General features: G+C 35.6%; 1 protein-coding gene and 1 long non-coding RNA gene across 4 annotated transcripts in view; one reads left to right on the top strand and one right to left on the bottom strand.

The window, feature by feature from the left end:
- Nucleotides 1-27,474, bottom strand: part of LOC106074129 (uncharacterized) — an 86,419-nt gene that overhangs the window by 5,101 nt on the left and 53,844 nt on the right. For all 3 annotated transcript variants that reach the window (XM_056043969.1, XM_056043968.1, XM_056043967.1), the window contains exons 4-5: nt 24,030-24,060; nt 13,522-13,926 (exon numbers count right to left, since the gene is read on the bottom strand). In XM_056043969.1, coding sequence (XP_055899944.1) covers nt 13,522-13,926; nt 24,030-24,060 — 436 coding nt within the window. The remainder of the gene's footprint in view (nt 1-13,521; nt 13,927-24,029; nt 24,061-27,474) is intronic.
- LOC129928671 (uncharacterized) lies at nt 5,635-12,579 on the top strand. The gene is made up of 2 exons (XR_008780134.1): nt 5,635-6,794; nt 12,089-12,579. It is a non-coding gene; the product is annotated as an uncharacterized LOC129928671 (long non-coding RNA).

Here is a 27,474-nt window from a genome sequence, read left to right as displayed (position 1 = left end):
ATGCTAATATTCAGAAGGTGCGAAGTGTTCCGATAAGGAAAAAGTTTGGGAACCACTGCTGTTAACAATGAAGACAGCAAGAGAGGAAAGGAAGACAGAACTTTATGGCGATATAAAGGAGCTTAACGAAAAAATGGAGGAAAATAAAGAAAGATTTTGAAATAACAAAAAAAAATAATTTCATGGACGCTATATTGAAAGATCATTGTTGCTAGCAAATAATAACAAGATTTAAAGAGAGATTTTGTTATCACTCAAACTCAGAGGTGGGCCCCAAAAGGACCAACCAGAGGTCATCTGCTTGGTAAGCAATGTGGTAACGCGGCTGGTTTCAATATTTCCAGCCCAAATCTGACAGGGCGAATGTTCCTCCACATATTTTTTTCGCCACGTAAATAAATTATGCAAAATGGGTTTACCCGTTTAGCGGACCTATTCAAATATAATAAAAAAAAAAAAATAATAATAAAAAATTACAGCCCCCTAACGTCGTCATGTATTAATAAAATTTCTTTCTTTAATAAATTAATGGATTTCTTTTTATTTTTAGCTCCCCTCCGGTCGTGGGAGGGACATTAAAACATTAAACTACTTTCACGCCATGATCTAACGAACATTTATGCCAAGTTTTATCAAGATTGATCGAACGGTTCTGATTTCTATGCTGGACGTAACATACATATTTATACATACTGAAAGACACAAAGATAAAGGCACATTCCTCGTCCCATATGCTAGGATAAATTTGTACAAATACTCCTTCTTCCCTAGTGCTATTAGAGCATGGAATGGGTTCCCTGAGCTAGCCAGGAAAACCAGTGACTTGGCAGAATTTAAGTCATTGGTTAATATGCATGACCAAATGCATGACGCGTAGGACGTAATCATCTTCTTTTTTGGAAGTAACATCCGTATTATACAAGATAAGATAAGATTCAATTATATATAATAAATTATATGTTTGTTTCTTAGAAACTGGAAAGAATATAGGTCTATATATCTATTAGAGGCAGGATGTGGTAAAGAATTGAACCAGTTCTAGCTGGGGCTATTAACTCAATCTCAACTTTTTTTTTATGAATAGAAAATACACATTAAAAAAAAGTTAACTACATCTTAGATAACAATTAAATTGAATAATTATCATTTATGATCTGACATATGCCTGCATAAAAACAATATTTTTATTTATTTAAATGTAATTACATTAAAAAATAATTTTTCTAACTTTATTATGAAAAAAAAAATGACGCTTTTTTTTTTTTGTTCGCCGGGAGAGATAATATTGAAACACATGCAGACATATTAATTATGGTAATCTCTCCATTAAAAAAAAACACACGATATTTAATTATCACAGTAAAAAAACGAAACTCTTGTCAACGTGAATTGTTTATTTTCCGTTGATTCCAATTATATTTAATTACAGAAGATGTTAGCATGTGGCTGCTATTGATTCAAACGTTCAGGATTTATGAATGTTAAAGTAAACTAAAGAGGAATATTCGACTACAGCTTTACTACACCAGGCCAGGATAAAGTGTTTGAAACTACAGCTTGACCAATCTAGATGCGAGACAGATACGTTACTATAGGTACACTTAGTTACACGAGATCTTAGAAACGTGGTTGACAAAACAATTAAGGACTAAACCGAATCCAAGAAAAGTGGTTTAAATAATGTGTGGTAGAGAGCTAGACCAACAGTAGATCACCTCCACCTTCACCTATCTCTTAGTCTATTGGACCGTTGGGGCAAGTGCCCTGCAAAGCGTGGCTGTCGTATTATAAGAAGTTCATACCGTTTTGCAAGAATATCGCTGTTTGTATTGCGGTCTTTGGTGAAGTCGTTCAAGAAGTCTTAGTTGCTTTCTATAAAGTACTCATGTCTCAGATCCACATAGAGGGTTGAGAGAATCGGTGGTTGACAATGATTTTGTAGACAGGCGGAGCGATTTATTTCGCCACACTCTCGCTTGGAGATGTCCAAAAGCACGACTATCCCTGATCACATATCAGCCTCTCTTTAAAGCAATGCGTCATTTGATACTATGCTTCCCAGATAATGTGAAGTTATCTACCACTTTAAGGGAAGTCTATGTGCGGTGATCTTTGGGCTGAGTAGGTTTTATTGAGTGACTTCTGGAACATGACTTCTTTTTTACCGAGGCTTATAGGTTAACCAAAAAAAAGCAGCAGCGTGATGAAAATTCGTTGATTGCGAGCTGGATATCATCAGGGCCAGCCTTAGGCGTATACTGCCGCAGTGGACTCCGAAGGTTCAAAAGCCCCGCGCTGATTCTGGGTGTAAATTATTAAATTAAACCATTATATTATTAAATTAAACCATTATAATTTATAATAGGGTTCCCGTGGTCTCCTTGTTTTGAAATCTCCTGAAACTCATACAAATGTCCTTAAAAAGACAAAATTGTCATTTTGGGGTGTCAATCAATATGGTAAATGCCAGGCAGTCCTACGCATCTTATAAAAAAACGGCATCGTCAGCTTTCATTTAATAAAAAATGTAATGCAAATACGAATTTATTTTCTAATAAAAAATCTTTATTTTCACTTATTATCCTTTTCCCTACCCTTTCTGGTCCGCGCGCAATCCATTTCACATAGGGCACCGAAAATGTTAGGGCCGGCCCTGGTTGTGCAAGTAAGGCATAGATAATGGAACAGTCATTAGACTTCGAAGCTTAAACACATTGCAATAATTTACCAGCAAAATAATAACAAAGTAAAAGCTACCTACGGGTGTAAGCAATTAAAGTGTAAACAATTTATAAAGCCTTTAAAATACAATAACTAATCATATATAAAGATATTTAATTTCATTATTTTTCTTTCATAGTTTCATAATGGATCAATCTACAATAAGATGGTGCGCAAATGTTTAATTAGGCCAAATGAATCATTAAAACTTGTTCTTGTTTGCGAAGAAAAGTCTTAGTGTACCGATGTGAGCCTAGTGATGTAAGCGGTGTCAAGTTGTGACTGTCGGACTATAGGAAGTTCATACCGGCTTTTGCCATCCATCCATCCTAGTGGTGCTATGGCCTGCTTTTACACATCCATCCATTCAGATCTCTCCTGGCCCTAACTCCAAGCTTTTTACCGAGGTTTATAGTTAAATCAAAAGAGGCTGCAGTGTACGCAAACTCGTTGACCGCTAGATGGATATCATGTTTAGTGTGAGCAAGTAAGGCGTAGAGAAGTTGTGTTATGACCATTTCCTTTGTTTTGGTACAGGACAGTAGACACTGAAGCATGAACACATGGTAATAATTCACCAGCAAAATAATAATAATAATAAGGCTTGTCTTAGAGTCCGAAAATTAATGAGGATTGCAGCTGTTACCTACATATCTTGCTACATCCAGGGCAAGCATAACCATTGTCCGCGATGCTCGATTAAGATTTTCTTTTAGCGTCTGCGTCTGTCCTCGGCAGCAAATTTTCTTTTGGTCTCAAATGTGTATCCGCGGCCTTTGTATAGAGGGAAATCTTTAAGTCCGACAGTTACGCTGGACAGAGCAGTATCCTGTATGGGAGACGAATCTCAGACGAACGCATGCCAAAGGCAGTCTTTTTTGGTGAGCTAAAAAGTGGTCGACGTAACACCGAAACCCTTAAAAGACCAGCTTATGGCGCAAACTTGACTTAGCTGACATAGAAGAGAGCACATGGTTGCATGCAACCTCAGAACGAGACAGCTGGAGGTCACCAGCAAAATAAACAACAAAGTAAAAGGTATCTACACCGCTCTACACAATTAAAGTGTAAACAATTTATTAAGCACTTAAAACACAATAACTAATCATACATCGGCACATTTAATTTCATTACTTTTCTTTCATAGTTCTATAATAAATCAATCTACAATAAGATGGTGCGCAAATGTTTAATTAGGTCTATTGATTCTTTAAAACTCGTCCTTATTTGCAAAGAAATAATTTAGTGTACTGCGGTAAGCTTAGTGACGTAAGCAGCGTTTTTCCCGTTTACGTCATGGAAAATTTTCATTCATAAAACATTCTAGCCAAAATTAATTTTTCGATAATGAGGCATTTTCAAACCGATATAACGGTCGATCTCGAGTTTTCCCAATGTGGCCAATGAGTTGAGAATTTTTTTCTCACTATTATGCACATACCGTGAAATTTTAAAGAAAATCGTTAGAGCCGTTTTCGAAATAAAATTTATATATATATATATATATATATATATATATAAATATATATACATACATACAAGAATTGCTCGCTTAAGAGTATAGGATAAGAGCGGAGATAAGAACAAACTCATGTTCAAAGATAATGCGAAATGGTTTTCTTTTAATAGCTTTTATAAAGCGCAAATTTCATGCTTATAGCACGCTCAGAGCGCTATGATCCAATCTCTTTTACAGATCAGTATGAGGGGTGGTGGTATCTCTGCTGAGTCGGGTAGTCGAACTTCGAGCCCCTTTGACGGATAGCCAAACTAAGCCCAAGCGTACTTATCCTCTCGACCACACATCCCATATCACTTATGATGATATATTGTGTTAGACACCTTATTTATATAGGTTAGTTATTTTAGTTATTTAGCGACGCACCATAGTAGACGCATATTGAACGGGACTAGTGACGTTTGGGATATGTTGGGTTAGAGACCGGAAAATCAGTTAGCGATAGAACACTCCAGGGTAACGACGTGTTTAGTGACAGAGACTTCTACTGTGGCCTTTTATCAGAATAAATACATGTTGAATAGTTCATCAGAGTTGACTACATCTCTTCACTAGTTACAATCGGTGTTGTATAGTTCTTGTTTGGATTGTCGTTCAACTGCACGTAATACACCCGAACAATTACACCCAAACGATTGCAGAGTAATTGGTTGACTTCAAGACAGCCTGAACTAGCAACATCACAGTGGCGACCCCGAACCTCGAAGCCGGACCCCTGTTGAAGCCGAACATCGAACCGGACCTCGAAGCAGAACGTTTACTCAGGTGAGGGTCGTGCACTCGAAGTTATAAGATTTCATCGGAATACGGCTGAACACAGCAGCATCGCAGAGTGACTTTGTTCTAGATCTACATGCAGTCGTCGCCTGTTTGATCGCACGTTCAACGAGCCGTTAACTCAGGGTGACCTTCGTCAGGACCGTAATCATCGCAACGTCTGGTCTACTTAACCAGTATATTATCAAAGCCTGATCTTCATATGCTGGATCGACCTACAACCAGAGAAACCGTTCATTCATAACGGGTGAGAGATCGTTAGTGAACCTGTTGGACATATTTTTTCTTCGTCATAGGAGCCACGTCGAGTATCAAGTTTTACCTCGTCAGTTCGAGAAGGACAGTTTGCCCGCTGTCAGAAGTATTGTGAGTACTACAAGTTTGGTAGCTAACTAAATCGAAATCGCTCTGTCGTCTTACCCTTGGAGAGATTCTTGTGGAGCAGTTTGCTCATTGAACCGGTTGCTTGCCACGTTTATAACGGTCACTGTGTTTAACCTTTGGAAGGTTAGTAAAGTAATCTTTATCAGTACTGAACATTGATATATCTAGTATTCGTCGGTCTAGACCATACCTAGACTTGTTAGCAGTGAAGTTGTGGAAACAGCAACATCCACTTAATTTCGTTGAAAACCGTTAGTCGTATAACGGAACGTCGTCGGAGGTGACCTTGGTCTCACCTAGTCTACATTGGACAGTTTGGTCTATTGAAGCAGAGTACAACAGCAAACTTCGTCGTACTACCAGAGTAGCAGCAGAAGCAGTGAACTATTTTAGAGAACCGTTATTCGTCAGCCCAGATCAAGTCATCGTCAAGAAAGTCGTTATTCGTCAGCCCAGATCAAGTCATCGTCAAGAAATTCGTTATTCGTTAGTCGTCCAGATCAAGTTGCCGTCAAGAGACTGTTATTTGTCAGTAGTCGTCTACACAAGTCAAGTCATCGCCAGGAGAACCGTTAACCTATTCGTCAGTAACTGTGTACACAAGGTCGTCGGAACTACACATACGGTCATCAACAGTCGCCGAAGGAACCGAAACATTTTGCTGTGGCATATCAGGACATCTGTGGCATTACGTGGGATACTGGTAGCACCGGAGAACAGAGTCAGAACTGGAAGAGAGGCAGTGGAATTTGTTGTGATCTAGCATATTCGGGAGTCCGAACAAAGGGATCTTTCTTATCAAAAGCTAAGTGCCATTTTTCTTATTAGTATATGTTTAGATTGCCCTTAGAAATAGATTTTGTCTAAATTTGGTACGTTAGCCTGAGTAAAATCAGGTGGTGCGCCTTAAAACCCGTCGGGGTAGAAGACGTAATTTAGATGAAAAGCTATATTATACGTTTAGGATTGTAATTTGTTTTGTTTGTATAAACGTCATATCCGTTGTTGCCTGGTTACTTCGTGACGTCATCATTGTGTGCCATATTGTCATATCCCAACCCATAGCGATAGTCTCATTTTAATTATTTCATTTGTTTATATTATTTTAAATTATTTATTTTTATTAATTTAATTAGATCTGTATTTTTTTTTTTCACTTAATGATAGAAAGTGCGGGTAGGATTCTTTCATTGTGAATCAGACTAAAATAATTTTAGTTTGAGCGGTTAAAATCAAATATGATTTTGCCATGAGAATAACGCCGAAACTGGCTATGTAGTCAAACACTATCGTCTGGCTAAATTTAGATCTGCAAATTGTTGTACATCTCTTTGGTACATTTGATTATCTAGACTCTAATTTGAGAATATTATTAATTGAAAGATGAATAAAGGTAGTACATTCTAGATATATATATCTTGTTGAAGATATATTTGACACTGTATACACATATTTGTTTCGTATGGTTAAATAGAACCATAATCTATTCTAGATCTAGACTCTAGACAGTCTTTGAATTTACTCTAAACACTTCACTGTGACTTCAGTCATACCAGATTTTAAAATTGATCATAGTTATTCATACTAGATCTAAAAGTCATAGTGCTCTTGATAACTATAGATCTAAATAGTATTATTATACATACTATAATATACTAGATTTAAATTTGTGTGTAATACTGGACCTAATATACAGATTTGAATATAACCATAATAACTCAGACTAGATTTATACATTTACTAAATCTATAGATAGAGACATAACATTTAAAAATTTGTATAAAAGTGTGGAAAAACCTAAATATAAAATAAGTTTAAAGTATAGCCATAATCAATATAGGCTAAGTAAAAATATATATAAAATACAATGGCTACATCATCATATGTGGACCTTAAGGAGGTTAAGGAAACAGCTATGCAGGATGGAAAGGCCATGGAGTTAAAAGGAAAGGACTTAGCAGCTTATGTACAGCAAGTTGTGAAGGAGGAAACGGAACGTCAAAGACAAGAGATAGAAAGACAAGAAGAACGTCAAAGACAAGAGATAGAGAGACAAGATAGGATCAGAAAGGAAGAATATGAGAAGCAAAAAGAGGACCGAGAACATGAAGCTAAAATGGAGAAGATGAGATTGGATGCAGCACAAGCCAGAGCCCAAACTGAACAAGGAAATAACACAAATAACTCAAATAATTATACCAGTCAAAGAGACAACCCTAATTCACAAACATGGCTAAAGAGAAAAATACAAAGTTTTGATGAACAGAAGGATGACATTGGTGATTTCCTGAAAAGATATGAGGCAAAAATGTCTACATTTAATATGCCTGAAGAAGAATGGTCTGAAATACTGATAGACTTTGTTCATGGTCAAGCTCTAACAATATGCCAAAATCATGACCATCATATTGATGATAGCTATCAGGTTTTAAAAAGAGAGTTATTGAATGCCTATGGTCATAATGCTACAACTTTTAGAAAGAAATACTTTGACAATATACCATCATTAGGAATAGAACCCCAAACTACCATTAATATGGAAAAGGATTTTTTCAATAAGTGGGTAAAATTAGAAAAAGTGAATAACTCTTATGAGGGATTAAAAAATTTTATTTTAGTGGACAACTTTGTAAATAAATGTGATTCTCAATTACAATCTTTTATTAGAGAAAGAAACCCCAAAACTATAGATGAAATAACAGAGATAATGAGAGTATACAAAAATGCTTATCCAAATAAACCATTTTCTGATAGGGATAAGAGCAAAGTAGATTTAATAGGATACACCAAAGAAAATGTTGATAGAAGTAGAAATAGAAACAGATCAAATAGTGGAAATAGAAAATATAGTGAAATAACCTGTTTTAAATGTCAAGGAAAAGGTCATATAGCAGCTAACTGTAGAAGAGGGAATAGTAGGTCTGGAAGTAGAAATAGATACAATGAACAAAATAACAGTAGATATAGGAGTAGAGATAGGAATGATAGGGGAAATTATAGAAATAGGAGTTACAGTAGGGAATACAAAAATAAAGGTACAGATAGGATATATTTCATGGAAGGAAATAGGAACAATTTTGCAGTGTACCCAGGGTTTGTAGATAGAATTCCGGTGGAATTAATCAGGGATTCAGGTTGTAACACTTTGGCAGTAAAAACTAAATTTGTCAAACCTCATTGGTATAAAGGGTTTACTAGGAAAGTAGAATTAGCAGATGGCACTGTAAGGGAATTTAAAGCTATAAGGGTGTACATTGAAACTCCATTTTTCACTGGTTATTGTGATGGCATTGCAATACCAGAAATGAGATATGATATGTTAGTAGGAAACATAAAAGGAGTTAAAGAATGTTCAAGAAAAGAATTAGAAGACTGGCAAAACAAATACAAAAACATAAGACAAAATCATGAAAACATAGAAACACAAAATATAACAAGTATGGTAATAACAAGATCAATGGATAAACAAGATGAGAAACAGGAAAATACAATAAATGTAATTAGTAATGATAAAGAAAAAGAAACCAGTAATGTAATACAAATAGAAAATACAGATGTTAAGGAAAAAGAGATAGAAAATGAAACACAAAATAGTCTTGAAACACAAATATCTCAAAGTGAAAAAGAAACAACACCCAAATTTGCATTAGAACAAATGAATGACAATATTATTGGGAAAATTTATTCAAGAATATCAGATAAAAACAATAATAATCCAATGGAGAAATTTTGTATAGAGAATAAAATATTGTTTAGACAAACAAGTAATGATAACAAGAAAATAAAACAACTTGTCTTACCACAGAAATATTGGAAAGATGTTTTAATCATGACACATGATAATAATTTAGCAGCACATAGGGGAGTAAAGAAATGTTATAGGAATTTGTCAAAACAAGTATTTTGGCCCAAAATGAAAGCAACAATCAACAAATACATAAACTCATGTGACATATGTCAAAAGAGATCTAACAAAAGTCTAGTGAATAAAGCACCTATTCAAGAAATGGATGAACCTACAGCACCATTTCAGAAAGTATCTATTGATTTAATAGGTCCTTTAATCCAAACAGAAAATAATAACAAATACATTCTAACAGTAATAGACATGTTTAGTAGATATCCAGAGGCAATCCCATTATCAAATACAAGTGCAGAGAATATCATTAATGCCATAACTCAAAAAGTAATTACAAGACATGGTATACCTAAAATTATATTGAGTGATCAGGGATCTCAGTTTAAGTCAGAACAATTTAAGAAATGGACTAAACAATACAATATACAACACATATACTCTTCAGAGAGTAACGGTTTATGTGAACGATATGGTGGTTCATTAAAAAGATCACTAACAAAAATAATTCAGAATAATCAGAACAAGTGGGATCATTACATTAACTATGTACTATTTGCTCATAGAAACAACATCCATGAAGCAACACGATTTTCACCATATGAAATAATACATGGAAGAAAACCCAGAGATGAATTAGATGTTTTTAAAGAAAATCTAATAGACAATGAGAATAAATTAAATAATGACAGTGAAACAACAATCACAACAGAATTGAAAGAAATATGGACTCAAGCATATAACAACAATAAGAAGTACAAACAAAGTGCTCATGAGAATTTAAATAAGAAAAGACAATTGAAAACACTAGAAGTAGGAAACAATGTATTAATATTGATAAATGACCTGAAAAATAAAATTGGTAAACAATGGAAAGGTCCATTTAAAGTGATAAAACAAATTAGTGATGTGAATTATCAAATTGAAATAAATGGGAAAATTAAAACATATCACATAAATAATTTGAAACTGTATCATGATAGAGAAGATGAGTTGATACAAAACATTCAGGAGAAAATAGAAAATACATTTTCAGAAAGAGAAGAATGCTTTATGATAATAACAAATGAAAATCACAATGAAAATGATATTAAGGAAATACCTGTAATAGAAACAAAAGAGAATCAAACTTGGCAAAAGATTAATCTTAATAATTTAACTAAGGAAAAGTCAAAAGATATAACTAAAATAATACAGGAATACAAAGAAATTTTTTCCAGTATACCAGGAAAAACTAATATTATTAAACATGACATTAAAGTAACAGACCCAAAACCTATCAAGCTTAAGCCATATAGAATACCACTGCATTTACAAGACAAAGTAAAGAAAGAAATAGACAATTTACTAGAATCAGGTATAATTGAGCCATCAACATCTCCTTATGCTTCACCAATTGTGATAGCCAAAAAGAAGAATGGAGATATAAGGTTATGTATTGATTATAGGAAACTTAACAACATCACAGAATTTGACCCATATCCAATGCCAAATATAGAGGATATTTTACATAAATTAAATGGAGCAAAATTTTTTACTAAATTAGATTTAACTAAAGGTTATTGGCAAATACCTTTAACAGAAAATGCAAAACCTTACACAGCATTTGTAACACCATATGGTATTTTTCAATGGAATTATATGAGTTTTGGATTAGTAAATGCACCTGCCACATTTAATAGAATGATGAACATGATAATTGGAAACAAAGAAAATGTTATTTGCTATTTGGATGACATATGTATTTTTAATAATAGTTGGGAGGAACATTTGGTAGATGTAAAAGAAGTGTTCAAAATAATAAAAGAAAGTGGACTTACAATTCAAGCAGAAAAAGTAGAAATAGGATTGGAGGAAATAATTTTTCTAGGACATAAAGTAAATAACAACATGATTAGCCCTATTGAAGATAACATAAAGAAAGTACTTAATATTGAAATACCTACAACAAAAAGACAAATTAAAAGTATATTGGGAATAGTAAATTATTACAGAAAGTTTATAAAGAACTTAGCAGAAATAGTGAATCCACTAAATGACTTACTTAAAAAAGGAAAACCTCAAAAAGTAGTTTGTAATGAGGAATGTGTGAAAGCTATTGACAGAATTAAAGATGTTTTTAGTCATGAACTAATATTAAGACTACCTGATAAAGACAAAATATTTTATGTCACAACTGATGCATCTGGTAATGCTATTGGTGGTTGTTTAATGCAGAACTATGATAACTTACATCCTATATTATATGTAAGCAGAAAATTGTCAGAGGCAGAGAAAAAATATAGTGTCATTGAAAGAGAAGCCTTAGCTGTAATATGGGTAATTACTAAGCTAGAGAGCTATCTAATAGGAAGGAAATTCATATTATTAACTGATCATAAACCTATTCAGTATATACAGCAAAAGAGCATGAAAAACAGTCGTGTTTATAGATGGTTCTTAGCACTACAGGAGTATAAATTTGAAGTGAAAGCTATTAGTGGATCTGTGAATATTGTAGCTGATCTATTGTCTAGAATGACATTGAAGTGAAATAATTTTGTAAATAAACTATGATTATATTGAGTATGTAATATATATTAATATATTGACACCATTTATGTTATGGAAAAGGGAGATAAGTAAATTTGATGTTAAGCATTTAAAAGTAAGTATGGATATTTTTTTTTTGTGTGAATCATTTCATATATCATTGACGAAAGTTAGTTCTATGGAAAAGGGTGAGTATAAAAGAAAAATGGACAAAAGCATATAAAAGGGTGGTAAGAAAAAATTTATTGAATGTGTAAATAAAGTCTATAATTGTTTTTTGAAATATTGTATTTTATCAGATTACTGCCAGAGAAGAACACTTGTGACGTGTGACGTGCCCATAAGATGCCACATTTTCTTTTATGATGAACTGTGTACTAATGAAGATGATTTTGGAATGTTATGAACTGTTATGAACATTGACATGAATATGAGGAACTGTCAAGATGAAGATGTCAAGATGAAGAGATCAAGAGTTTATGTTTGTGGTCTTCCCCTTAAATTGAAAATGCCCTTGTAAGACTTGACAGTAGTGGAAAAATATTGACATATTTTTTTTTCAAGGGGGGGAGGAATCTGTTAGACACCTTATTTATATAGGTTAGTTATTTTAGTTATTTAGCGACGCACCATAGTAGACGCATATTGAACGGGACTAGTGACGTTTGGGATATGTTGGGTTAGAGACCGGAAAATCAGTTAGCGATAGAACACTCCAGGGTAACGACGTGTTTAGTGACAGAGACTTCTACTGTGGCCTTTTATCAGAATAAATACATGTTGAATAGTTCATCAGAGTTGACTACATCTCTTCACTAGTTAAAATCGGTGTTGTATAGTTCTTGTTTGGATTGTCGTTCAACTGCACGTAATACACCCGAACAATTACACCCAAACGATTGCAGAGTAATTGGTTGACTTCAAGACAGCCTGAACTTGCAACATCACAATTGGTGATCAGTTTAGAACAAAAGATGTCAGAAATAGACTGACGGATGAAGTACTCATTCAACTTCTAATAATTGCTCCGAAGCTGAACCAAATTATGAAGAACTATTATCAAAATACTCGTAGCTTCATACAGCACATTAGATACATCTTGATATTATTTAGATGTAATACTAAATTTCTGTATTTATTTCATAATAAGATGTTAAATTTTTTGGCCCGCTACTCAAAAAAGTTTTCCTATCACTGCTTTATTTTTTTAAAGCTTAAAAAAAAATTGGTAGATGTCACTTTATGGCTCGGTGGCTGAGTGGTAAAGCGCTTGGCTTCGTGAACCGGGGGTCTCTGGTTCGAATCCTGGTGAAGATTGGGATTTTTACTTTCGGGATCTTCAGGGCGCCCCTCAATCCACTCAACTCTAATGGATACCTGACATTAGTTGTGGAAAAGTAAAGGCGGTTGGTATTTGTGCTGGCCACATGGCAACCTCGTTAACCGTTGGCCACAGAAACAGATGACCTTTACATCATCTGCCCTATAGATCACAAGGTCTGAAAGGGGAACTTTTTTTTTCTTTACTTCATGGCTAGTAAATTTGTCACGCTGACTGCAAGAAACTCGTTAAAGTACAGACCTTGGCAGACAACGGCTTTGTGTTTCAAGTGTTAAAATATATAGTTGCGCTTAGCCACCTGAAATCCTGCACTCATATTTAAACTTCGGACTCGAAGAACATCCGTATTTTTTTGATTGGATAAAGTTATGAACTATTCTAGATCATTACCTTTTAAATTCATATACTCCATAAACTCTTGTAAGATGTTATCTGCCTTCGCTTTCGCTTCCGGCCGGACAGGGGCGTGGATGTTAAATTTCTTTGGAAGGGCAGCGCCAAAAATATCATCTATGTTCTCTAGGTCGACGTCATCGAGCTCAGGAGCGTCATCTAGATCTAATCCCTGGAAAGCTTTCATCTGGATAGGTGCGAACGTTTCGTCTTTTGGAACCATCCTTGGGTAGCTTCTTCCGGCCATGGCGCTCTCGTAATCACGCTCGGAATCGAGCTCGTCGGGGCGAAGGTGAGTCCTGTAGTAGTCGTCGCTGTGGTACGCGTGGTAGTCGGGGTGTTGAGGGAAAGTATCGATCTTGTTATCTAAATAAGATCGTCTCGATCTGGATACGGCGCTGGCTGTGGGAAATAAAAAAAAACGCAACTGTTAATGACAACAACAAAAAAAAATGCACTCTGAAAAAGTGTGTGTGTGTGTATGTCTGTAAGTGGGGGTGAAATGATGTTGGAGGGGAGATGATGATGTAGCTGTAGGGATAGAACTCCCATGCATGTATTTATCAAAGGGAGATAAGCTTGATGCTTTAGACTTTAGACAAATGAATGGTAACCCTTGACCGAAGTAGAGCTATTTCTGGAACATGAGAATAACGAAGTAGTCTAACTTTTTATGGTTTTTTGAGAGAGTGTCCAATACTGGCATAATTTCCACTAACGATTGTTTAAATTCAAGACTTAACTGACGATGATCTGTGTTTGTTAGGCGGGAAACTGTTTCTCCACTCAGCGTCCATAAAGAGATTGCACAAACACAAACTTTACATGCTCCACGGAACTGTAAGACTTGCGAAACAAGAAGGGCACCATTGTTACAGTATAGAGAGGGCATTGAGTTTCATATAGGAGAATAGAACCGCAAGGTTGTCATTGCCGGAAGTGGTATTGAATAAAGCACGCCACTACCTACAAAATGGTTCCTAATGGCATGCGTCTCAAATAATAATAATAATAATAGTAATAATTACTGCCTTTATAAATAAGCCTCTGTTGCAAATTTCACATGTAACGTTCGAGAGAAACTGGGGGTATTAATGTATCTCTCATGTACTATCGTACTAGTTGTTTGCTCCAATTATGTGTTGTTTTGTGTAATGCACAATTGTAAAACAAATTTCTTCACGGATATTAAAATGTATTATTTTTTATTACGATTATTAAAAGTATATATATAATATATGTTTTGTAAACAATTAAACGAGATAATTTTTGGTAACGTTTTTGTCTAACATTACGGTATTGTCTAATGAAAGAATGTTCCTCAGGAAATCTGTAATCACAGATATAAGGAACTAATTTATGTAAAAAAATGCTTTTGAAACACAAATTTGAATGTTAATTTTAATATATAATGAAATCAATGGACCTTCTTTTGTAATTTCATGTGTCAAAGTAAAAAACTATCTGCGCAAAGTGTATTTCTAAAATTATATCTAGTTTGAAATGAAACTTTTTGTTTTGTTTATTTTTCATATTGCAAAGGAAATAAAATAAAATAAGAGATGGGACTACAGTTGTAAAAAAAAAAAAGGAAAAAAGAAATAATGAATAATAATTTGACATAGTTAAGTATTGAATATTTCGGGAAAAAAAAACGTGTATTATATTATATATATATACAATTAAACTAAATGAATTTGTCAAACCAAAAGTTTGGGTCTCTAGCGACAATAACACTGATCCAAAGGCTGTAACTTCCCTCTATAGAAAAACAAAATACATAAGAATTCCTCCTGACTTAAAACCTAGCTTCTATCACCCGGCTATACATATCTAACTAATACAATCATCACATTAAGAAAAGACTAAAAAGTTCTCGGACATCGAGACATTGCATAAATATTCATGAACCTATTAGCAATCAGACATAGTGGGGTATATATTGGCTTATAGTTAGTCTTATCTCAAATCGGCAAGGATGCTCTCTCTCCATCAGATACAGCTCCTGTGAAGGACTTAAGCCAAGACAAGGACTGATCCACTTTCTATATTTAGTGCGTTGCGTGACGCATTACATCATCAGTGATTGACTGTGACGCTGCTGAGATTTGGACATGAAAAAAAAAAAAACTCTAGATACCATGCCAACTGTTCCATCTCTTCAGCCAATTCTTCTTATGACATGTTATTTCCAACTGGTCACGCAACGAGTCAACTACTGATAAAATAACAACAAAAAAAAAAAGTTGACAACCTCCTCAAGACAAATACATGACAAGAAATCTTATTAATGGACATTCAAGAGATTATCGAATTTAACAAGTTATAAAAAAAACAACACAATTTGTAAATTATTTTTAACAATACTTTTCACAATACTTTATTTCTATGTATCATTTCAATATTAACATGTGTGTACGGTCTATTGGAGATCTTCACGACAAACTAAGCAATGTCAAGGACTCTAAATCGCACGTCACTAAGGCAACAAAATTATTATTATTATAGCTTTTTTATTCAGTGCTACTTTAATGCTTATAGCATACTCAGAGCGCTATGGTCCAATCACATTTGTGGACCAGTGGGGGAAAGGGGTATCTTGGAGAAAGGTTTTCGAGTCGGGTGTCGAACACCGAGCCTCTTTTATAAATAGCCAAGCCAAGTTCAAGCGTACTTAGCCTCTCGACCACAAGATCTGCATTAATGAAATTTGTTGTTTTTTGACAATTAGTTAAAACTTCACTTTATAACCAAAATCCAGATCTAGTATAATCAAGATCATTGCTACATTTGATAGCTTCTAAAAATATGCGTTCTATGAACCCACACACACACACACAGACACACCAAAAAGTATATTTTACAAAGTGGTCTGTTTTCCAAACAGTAGCAGGGGATCGATCCATTAATAAAGTAAATACCAAAATTCAAGGAACATCCTGAAAAAAAACACACTAAAACAAACTAGTTTTTTATTAAAAAAAAAAAAAAAAATAAGAATTTATCTATAGTAAGAAACAACCTCACTACGTACCAGATCTCATTTTTTTAATTAGTTGCCCATTCGCTTTTAAATAGGCTTTAAGTTAGACTGAACGCAGTGACGTCACTAGGGGGGTGCGGGCCGCACCGGGTGACACCGACCCTAGTGACGCCACTGAATGAACGTCTATTAATTCCTTTATTTTAAAATTATTTTTGCTATCAACGGAGGAGCTTAGAAAATGTAAATCTGCAGAGCTAAACAAGACAAATATAAAACAAGAAATACATAAGCAATACTTAAAAAAAAACAAAAAAAAAAACAACACTTATGTTAAGCATAGTTGTATCAATTAGTTTGGATCAGTCATGCAATTAAATTTGTAATCGATCTAGACTTACAATAAAACAGCATTTATAAAAAAAAAAGGGGCAACGACCTGAATTCGAAGTGATGGCTAAAGCCTTCTCAGGCTACTCAAGCCAACGCGGTAACCACTCTGCTAGTAGAAAGCTTACGAATATTGAAGGCTGTATAGTTATCTATTGTTTCTATAATCTCGTCCTGTTTTTCATGTTGTGTTCACTAAGACTCTGACGACGATGTATAAAGGGAACTAATTCAGCTTACACTGTCACTACTGTCGTCCGTTGAAGTGAAGCTAGATTAGCTCCCCTCGCCTCAACGTAAAAATCCGCAGTTATTATGAGGTCATTTATAAAAATTCAAAATGTATAAACTCGTTATAAATTGTTCATACCTTAAATATGGTCTGATGTACATATTTTCCCCCCAGTATGTAACACACGAGATTTGCATATAAGTACTATGCTCTAGTACTACACACTTACAGTTACATAGCGACCGAATGCACCAAACACTGTAAAATTTAAATTATAGGCCTACGTGTTACAGGTGAGTACTAAGGCTTGAACCAAGACCATACGGTATAGAACGCCTCAACACCGATCTTCAACGTGACAACCTGTGGGCAGTTTGGACCCATATCTCGTTGCCACGTCATACAGCCCTGTGACAGGTCAGTGTGCAGGCCTTCTAAAGCGACTGGTCTCGGTTGAACGCTTTCACCAAAGATGTTTGCGCTCTATCAGAGCAAGACTTCACTGTAAGGATGTTCTTGCCAATGCTGGTATGGACAGAGTAGAGCAGCGGTTCTCAACCTTTTCAGCTCGGCGACCCCTTTTTACAATCCTCCACTCTGCCGCGACCCCCCCCCCCCATACACAAATACAGAATTGTAGTGTAGACAATAACAATCCATATTTTCGATGGTCTTAGGCGACCCCCTGGCAAATGGTCAACCGACCCCCAAAGGGGTCGGGACCCACAGGGTGAGAACCCCTGGCGTAGAGGCACTGTTTACTGCTCGGAAGCTACGCTGGGCAGGGCGCATATCCCGTATAGGGGACGAAACTATGCCAGAGGAAATCCTTTTGGTGAGCTGAATGGTGGTAAGCGTCCCGAGAAAACGCTTTAAAGACCAGCCTAGGCACCAACTTGCCTTAACTGACATAGAAGAAAGCACCTGGCAACAGGCGGCTTCCGAACGAGACAGCTTTTCTTAGAGGCTGCGGCATACACTTTTGAGATTCAAAGGAAATCTACTGCCTAATTGTAATCTTAACCGACCACCGGCAGACAACGGCTATGCCTGCGCTGGATGTGGCAAAATAAGTAGATCAAAACTAGGACTGCATAGTCATGTACAATTCGATTCCTTTTCTAAATCTTCGAACTTGAAGACACGCCTTATTATTTTTGTTGTAATATTACAGGTGAGTACAAAAATAGAGAATGTAACATGGGGATACATTTTAGTACAATTATGGTGTACAATGTACACAGGTATATTTGAAAATTCATGACAGGCGCAAATCGAGGGACATTAGCAACGACAGCTCAACGCATTTAATTATAATAAGGGCCTATAAGAAAAATCTTTCCACTCTGGTAATGAATCGAAATGTGTATGCATTGGGGATCCGGGGTCATTTTCATACATTGCGAATGAAATAAATCGTCTGTGTTTTCAAACAGGTTCACCGGGCATACAATCAGAACACTGGAATTGATTGTTTCCAAACTGCTATTCAATTATAATAAGGGCCTATAACAAAAATCTCTCCACTCTTTTAATGAATCGAATTGTGTAGGCATTGGAGGTTTTGAAGCAAATTTGGAGGCAAACCCACAGAAAGTCAGCTTTTTTTTTTTTGTTTGGTATATCCGGTGTTTAGAATAATGCAGTGTTGAAAAGCAATGTTTTCGAAAAAGTTTGAATGCTAATTTTCGGGCACTGTTTAGCAATTTTTTTTATGCTTTCAATTTGTAGCTTTTTATTGAGTTGGCAACATTGACGTACCATTAAGCGTCCTTGACATTGCTCAGTTTATCGTGAAACTCTTCTATCATGATTTGGACATGAACGCCCTGACCTAAATATGTTCTGAACTTCTCTAACGTAAATCTAGCCGTAAACTATAAATCTTACATAAAAGTACTAGCAAGTTAAATATAAAAGTACTTTAAAAAAACAACGAGGCTTATATTAAGTATAAGTATTGTGGGAAGCGTTGTCGAGAGGCTAAGTGCGCTTGAACTTGGCTTGTCTTGGCTACCTAGAAGGTGGCTCGAGGTTCGATACCCGACTCGGGCAGTGTTGCGTTTACTGAGCGCCTAAAGGCAGCACGGAAAACCAACTCCTAGTTAACCCCTCCCCCCCACTGGTCCACAAATGAGATTGGATCAAAGCGCTCTGAGCATGCTATGAGCATGAAAGTAGCGCTAAAAAAAAGTATAATGGACCTCATTCACCAATCGTAAACAAACAACACTTTGTCACGTGATTCTCTCTCTTCTATACAAATTACGTAATCCATAAAGGCTGTCACGTGATACGTTTTTTTTCATTACTTTATCAATATTATCACGTGGCTTAATGTTGTTTGTTTACGATTGGTGAATGAGGTCCATTGTATCAATTATTTTGAAATAATATTTTATTTAATTGGTGATAGATCTAGACTAACAATACTAAGTCTATGGAGATATTTTGAAAAATGGTTTTTGTTTAGCGCAATTTCATGCTTTAGAATGCACACTGATCCAGTCAATTGTGTGTATGGGGGAGAGGCGTGAAGAAGGGGATATTTGAGAGTTTCCATGATGGCTTTTTAAAAAGCAAGTTATAAAAAAAATAATGTTCAATTTGAACTCGAACCCGTGAGATCAAGGCTTCTCATGTAAACACATTAGCCACTTAGCCCGTCAATTACTCATCAAAATAGAAGGTTTTACAGTTATCTTATTTTAGCTTCAAAATCTTAGCAGGCGACCTAATTCTCTACGCAAGGCGTATCATCCCTTAGCTAGTACTGTCTATACAAAGCGAAATCAATTAATTATGACTAATTGGTCAATATTTCGATTCTTTCATGTTTTGCTAGGGGCTATGAATAATCGTGCAAATTTTCAACTTAATCCGAGAATGGGAAGTGCGAGAAATAACGTGTACAAGATTCCAACTAGACAGACAGAGTGAGTTGATAGAAGCTTTGTTAAAAAAATAGTTCCTGGTACAGAAAATAAATTCAAACCGCCGTTTACAAGCAACGGTTAGGCCTATTATTATTATTATTTTTACATGAGAGTGTTAATTAATAACAGAAATAAGGGCGATGTATTTTAATTAGATTTGATTTTTTTTTTCATCTCGTTAATTAGACTATAAATATCGATAACCAGACAAGGAATGAACTAAAACCGAATTATTTAGATGACACAGAAAAGGTTCAAGTCTGCTTGTGGATGAACACTAAGGTTGGACATGACCGAACTATATTTTTATGCGTAGCGTTTGATTTTTTTTCTGTACTTGTTAATCCGCTATTTACACGAGGTATCTGAAGTTATGAACTTGTTGTGTCCCTAGGCAAAACTCTGCACTCATGTAGCATACTTTAATAAATTACGTAAAGATAACCTTCAAGATTAGAAAGAATGCAGCTGTAAATATGAGTATGAAGACCCTACTGTGACCTACATTTTTTGCGCCTGTGACATAGACGAAGACATTGTCTTCTGTGATTCGATTTCCCTATCTAGGTAGGGATGTACACATACACATACAAATGCGTCCTCTCTGTTGTATGGAGGTAAAAGAAACAAACAGCAAACAGTGACATAGACGAAGACATTGTCTTCTGTAATTCGATTTCCCTATCTAGGTAGGGATGTACACATTAGAGATGGGAATCGAACCCAACTTTTAAAGTTCGGGTTCGGTTCGGTTCGGTCAGATTTAAGTTCGAGTTCGGTTCGGTTCGATGACGAGTATAGTTCGGGTTCGGTTCGGTCAGGTCTAAAGTTCGGGTTCGGCTCGGTTCGATGTTATGAAATTATGTAATAGCAAAATTAAGTTATACGGTTTAATACAATTTATCAGTTAAAACACTTTCATTTTAATTTTTACATAAAACAAATACTTTGCAATATATAATAGGCTATGGGCAATACATTTGCCAAAATAATGTTGCCTACATACATTTAAAGCGTTGTAAAAATTTCTTAATGGAGATAGAAATGAAGATGTGGCAGGTTTTCGCTCAAGTCGGCAAGTGGTTAATTCTGGGCGTGACTAGGCGCTAAACGTATTCTAACCTTTTTCTCTTAGTAAGAAGAGAGAGTTTTTTTAAAAGGCTAATATTGATGTGTTTTCTTTCATAACGCATAATAAAAAAAAAGTCGAGGGCCGTATTAAATCTAATAATAAAGAGGCAGACCTGGCCAATAGAATTATGCAAGAGACATTCTAGGTAGGCCTACATATTGCGCACGTACTTCTATAATGGGCGTGATCTTTTTAAACAAATATTCTTCGTGTAAAGACGTCTCTATCGAGGATTTTTTTTCACACATAAGTCGTCACTATAATAAATTGCAATATACGGAAGAAATTCGACTATTCTGAGATAAAAAAATGCAGAAGAATCTCAATAGAGGAGATGTTTTAAAATGTTTACTTCAAAACGTTTTGACCCATATTGTGCATACGCGCCTCGCAAAAAGCAGTCTACAGTTGACAAGGTCTTATCAGAAGATAAAATGACATCTCCTACTTAATATATTTTAAAGACCAGCTCAGGCGTAAACTTTGCTTAGCTGTCATAGAAGAGAGCACCTGGTTGCATGCGGCCTCAGAACGAGTCAGTTAGAGTTCACTCCCGAAGGCCGTGGGTTACACATTTGAGACCAAAAGAAAATCCGCTGCCGAGGACAAACGCAGACGCGAAAAGAAAAACTAAATCGACCACCTGCGGACAGTGGTTATGCTTGCCCTGGATGTGGCAAAATATGTAGGTCACAGCTGGGACTGCGCAGCCATGGGAAAAACTGCATTCCTCACTAATCATCGGAATTCGAAGACAAGCCTTATAATAATATATAAACTTAATAAACTTTAAAATAAAGTTCTTATGTGAACAACTCAATATAGCCTTTTATTACAATATTCACATACTTGAGATAGAGATGTAATATTAATGAAATATACTGTCATAATACTGATATTTAAACGAAATCTAGGTCACCACAAAACAACGTCTTTACTCTTTCATGTCTCAAGATTGTCTGCCGTTTGACATTTGCATTACGTTAATTCCATCATCCTCAATGCATAAACACCAATCAATCGCTTAACCTCTTCTTATCGCCACCAGGAAACACACACACACACACTCTATGACACCCCTTTTTGACAGGAAGTTGCGTCTCCCCATCCCCCAATTCAAGGTACTCGCCATCCCCACCCACGGGGGAGGACCCAAAGTTTGAGAAACGCTGCATTAAAAATACTGATCATCAATAATGCAAAACACAATAATAGTAAAAATATTCAGGGACGTAGCTAGGAATTTTTCATCATTTGGGGGCCCGGTAGGGGCTGGACTTCTTTGGGGACCCCTGCATTTTGCGTAATATTGAATATTTATTGTAAAAAACACTCATTTGGGGCCCCCCTCAAGTGGGGGTCCGGGGGGATTTTACATTTCTCCCCCTCCTCCCCTACCCTTGCTACGCCACCAGTATGGAATACTTCACAATTTTGTAAAAATAAATCACTTAATTAATAGAAGATAATTAAAATTTATCTTAAACTGGAACACAAATGAACTTATTGTAGATATCTGCACTCTCTAATCGGCAAAAACTATTCTACTCTCAACTAACAGCCATCTCAGATAAAAGTGACAATATTTTAATGTTGACTTTGTACTTACTAGGTACTAGAGTCTAGATCTAGATCTAATTAGAGCGCGCCTATTCAACTCAAAACCAATAATGCAAACAGCCCGCGAAAATTCAAGGCCAGGGGGAAGTCGGAACGTACGGAAAAACCCATGGGAATCTTAGCGCGCCGCTTTTTTTTTTTTTCTTTTTAAAGTTTTCAAAATACCCCCCCCCCCTCCCAAGTTTTCAAAGTATAATGGAATCTCTAGAATTTAAATAAAATATTTAAGTAATTTTTTATATATTTTTAAACCAAAAATATTTTTTAAAAAAGGATGTACAAATTGCAAAATTAGTTCGGTTAAGAAAAGGAGGGTTCGTTCGGTTCGGTTCGTACCAAGCAGTTTCAAAGTTCGGGTTCGGTTCGGTTCGGTTCGGTCATAAGTGAGGTTCGAGTTCGGTTCGTTCGGTTCGGGTTCGGTTCGTTTCCCATCTCTAGTACACATACACATACTAATGCGTCCTCTCTGTTGTAAAGGACGCAAACCGCTCTTCGGATAAAGATATACTCTGATGCACACCATCTCTGGATAGTGGTGCGTTGGTAAACAACAGACACACACATGTGCACTAGTTTCGAACGCACCATCGTTGTAGCATTGCCTTTTGATTTAAAGAGCCTCTAAGATATAATCCAGAATGATGTGAAAGATGTCATCACTAAAAGACAGAATGATGTGAATGCTATCCGCACAAACAGTAAGATTGGTGTGAAAGATGTTGCCACTAACAGCGAGAATGGTGTCTATCCGAATGATGTCACTAACAGCCAAAAAGATGTGAAAGATGTCAACTCCCACATTCAGAATGATGTGAAAGATGTCAACTTCCACATTCAGAATGATGTGAAAGATGTCAACTCCCACATTCAGAATGATGTGAAAGATGTCAACTCCCACATTCAGAATGATGTGAAAGATGTCAACACTAACAGCCAGATTGATGTGAAAGATGTCAACACTAACAGCCAGAATGATGTGAAAGATGTCAACACTAACAGCCAGAATGATGTGAAAGATGTCAACACTAACAGCCAGAATGATGTGAAAGATGTCAACTCCCACATTCAGAATGGTGTGAAAGATGTCAACACTAACAGCCAGAATGATGTGAAAGATGTCAACACTAACAGCCAGAATGATGTGAAAGATGTCAACATTAACAGACAGAATGATGTAGAAGAATTCATTTGCTACAGTTTGGTGACACTTACCTTGTGCGTGAAGGCTACCCATTAGTTTGAACTGAAAATGGAAAAAAAAAGGTTTATCAGCAGTTTCTACCAGTACCTCATTTAATAATTTAATGCATTGATCAATCAACTCATTCGACACATCTAGATGTGTTAATAATCCATCAATGCACTAGACATATATAGCTTTATTTTCATGTAGGCCTAATAATCCATCACTTTACTGTACACATCTTGACTTATAAATGAATTGATCCATCAATTTACTGGATACATCTAAATGTATATCTATGTAATACTCCATCATTTTATAGAACATATTTTGTTCAATCTAACCGTTCACACGATCCATTAGTCTAGACCTAATACTAGGTACACTCTCACACTATTTACAGTGACCTCGTAACTAAGTCACACTTCCCATAGTAATTTAGACCTAATGCATTCCCTTTTTCAAAGCTTATATCAACTCATTCTGTTTGTCTGATACAAATTCTGTACACGCCACTTTCCCACTTCTCGGATTAATTTGAAACTTTGCGCAATTGCTCATTGCCCTCAAAAAATCTCACGAATCAATAAAATAGATTATCACTAGTTAATTAATTAGTAGTAATTAAATTTGTTTTATTTAGAACAAAAAGGAGACAAATCTTGCAGTATTGAGAGCTTTAGCAATAATTATACAATTGTTCCCCTTATAAATGTTTTTTTTTTAAATTGTTTTAATATTTTGTCTGTTTCCTCGACTATCTTGAAGATGTCTCATCATCATCAACTGTGACACCTTCATTATTTTATTTTTTATTTGTCTCCATTTCAAAATGTGACAGTGTTGTTTTTTTTTTTTTGAAATCACATTTAGATCAAGTTTTTTTTTTCTTGAGCCATTCTTTAGTCCGCCCCCCCCCCCCCCCACACCTCTCTTTTCCCCCTCAAAACTTATTGAGAAATTCTTCCGATCTGATTGCCAGGCGTGACCAGTCAATCAAAGACTAGAGTTATTTGCCCCTCCTTTGTATCCAAAGTCGAACGTTCAGTCCTGAGTTATAAATAGACGTCTTCTTCTTCTTTTTTTTTCTTCTTCCACAAAGCAAGTCCTCCCACAAGATGGATAATTCTGGCGCAAAGTAAAAAGAAAAAAAAAAGTTTGTTTTTTACTTTATGAAGGCTGACTCGCCCCCGGAACATGCAAGACGGTGGGCAGGGGGGGGTGTCAATCTTTTGTAACGCTGGGGTAGGAACGAGGCTATGAATTAAGCAGGAGCAAGTCTAAGGGTTTAAATGGACAGGCTAGGTCAGCCAGTGTCCTTATTGAGACAATAGATTGGACAAGCCCAAGTAATGGTAAGAACTGAACTCTAGAACAGTATCCAGTCAGACATGTTCTGAAAGTGACTTTTTAAAAAAAAACTACTCAGTCTTCCAATCTTGCACTTTTTAAAAATTATTATAGCTTTTATATAGCGCTACTTTCATGCTTATAGTATGCTCAGAGCGCTTTGGTCCAATCTCATTTAAAGCAAACAAAATATATAAAAAAAAAAAACTCTTTTGAAAAACTTTTCTAAGGGAAAGAATTACGCACTTACAACTATATCTCTCAATATTGAGAAGTTTTTTTCCCTTATTCTACATCAAACAAATATTAATCACCACTAATTAATTGAATTATTTTATTTTTTAATTGATTCGTGTATTTTTTTTAGGTACAATACATAATTCTTTTAAGTTTCAACTTGATCCGGGAATGGGTGTGGGAGAAATTTAGTGTTTTATCACGAAGGGGGACGAAACCCTAAATATTAAGCCGTATGTGTACATACTGAAGGATTAATTTCCCTAGTTGGCATTAAACAAAACAATTAATTACCAGTAATAATTTCACTAATCGTTTAATTTTGTTGATTAATTCATGTCTTGTCCATGCCAAGGAATAATTCTGCAAAAGTTTCAACTTGATTCGAGAATGGGTGCGGGAGAAATAAAGTGTACACACTTTTAAACAGACAGACAGACAGACAGACAGAGTGAGTGGATATAAGCTTTTTAATAGAGTTAGTCTAATTTTAAGATGTTTAAAACTGAATTCAAGTTTGTCGCTTGGTGTGTATGTAGCTACTGAATCGTGTGATTTTCAGACGGAGTGACGCAGTGAAGAGTATAAAATAGGAGAGGAACAGACACGTATATAACGTTTAAATATGAAATGGGGAGGTCACTCGATTTGAAGGGAAGCGAGACACATTTCAACAAAATACAAAAAGAAGCGCTAAATTACTGACATCTTTCACAATACTGCAAAATTGGTTTCCCCTTTCCTTTATAAAACAACATTAATTTATTACCACTGATTAATTAACTAATTGTTTTTGTTTTATTAATTCATGTGTTATCATTGACAAGAAATAATTGTGTAAAGTTTCAACTTTATCCAAGAAAGGGAAGTGGAGGATTTTTCTATGAGATGGTCTGAGTTAATGTAAGCTTTGTAAAAATGATTTGACATCGTAACCAAACTAGTGTCAAAGTTTCCACACTAAGATTAAAAGCTATAGTTATTTGTTAATAAAAAGTCAGATAATTTTGTTTCAAAAAGGAGATATTAAGTTTTAATATTGGATTATGTATGTGGACTTAAAAGGCCCTATCAACACGGTGCCTAAACAAAGTGTGCAGATGTTTGTAAAAATGTTTTACATATTTCGGATGTTCCTTCAGAGTTGAAGATAGTTTACTTCCTAGTCCAAACCTCCCGCAGGACGACGGGGGATGGGAGCGGGCAGGGTTTGAACCCTCAACCGTCAATAAATCCGAACGACAGTCCAGCGCACAAACCGCACGACCAGGCAGCCATCCCAGGCAGATGGGCAGATGATTTAAAGGTCATTTGTTTCTATGGCCGACTGTGTGTACGAGGGTATTATTTAGTCATTACAATGACCAACAGCCTTTAGTTTACCCAACTAATGCCTGGTACTTTGAGCTGGGTGAACTCAGGGGCGTCCTAAAAATACCGAAATTCAAAAATATAAGGCTTTAGCGAGATTTGAACCTATGACAGTTGGTTCAAAAGCCAATCGCTTTACTTCTCAGTCTCTACGACTCCCCCTGCATTCCCGTCCTCTTATTACAAAGCTTATATCAAGTCTGTCTGTCTGTCTGTCTGGTAAAGAGCTTGAACATGTATTTTCTCCCATTTCCCATTCTAGGATAAATTAAAAACTTTGCACAATTATTTATTGAACAAGACATGAATGAGTAAAAAACAACAACAATTAGTTAATTAATTGTTGGGAATTCATTATTTTCTTTGATATCGAAATAAGGGGAATAAATGCTTCTTTGTGAGAGATGTGGATGTATGTATGGATTTAATCCCCTTATTACGTTTTGACACATTTTGTCTCCCACTGCCCAGTCTCGGATCAAGTAGAAATTTTTCATAATTATTCATAGTTGATGA

Source organism: Biomphalaria glabrata, chromosome 10, assembly GCF_947242115.1.
Source record: "Biomphalaria glabrata chromosome 10, xgBioGlab47.1, whole genome shotgun sequence".
Taxonomy (NCBI): Eukaryota; Metazoa; Mollusca; class Gastropoda; family Planorbidae; genus Biomphalaria; species Biomphalaria glabrata.
This window is presented reverse-complemented; position numbering and strand designations above follow the sequence as displayed.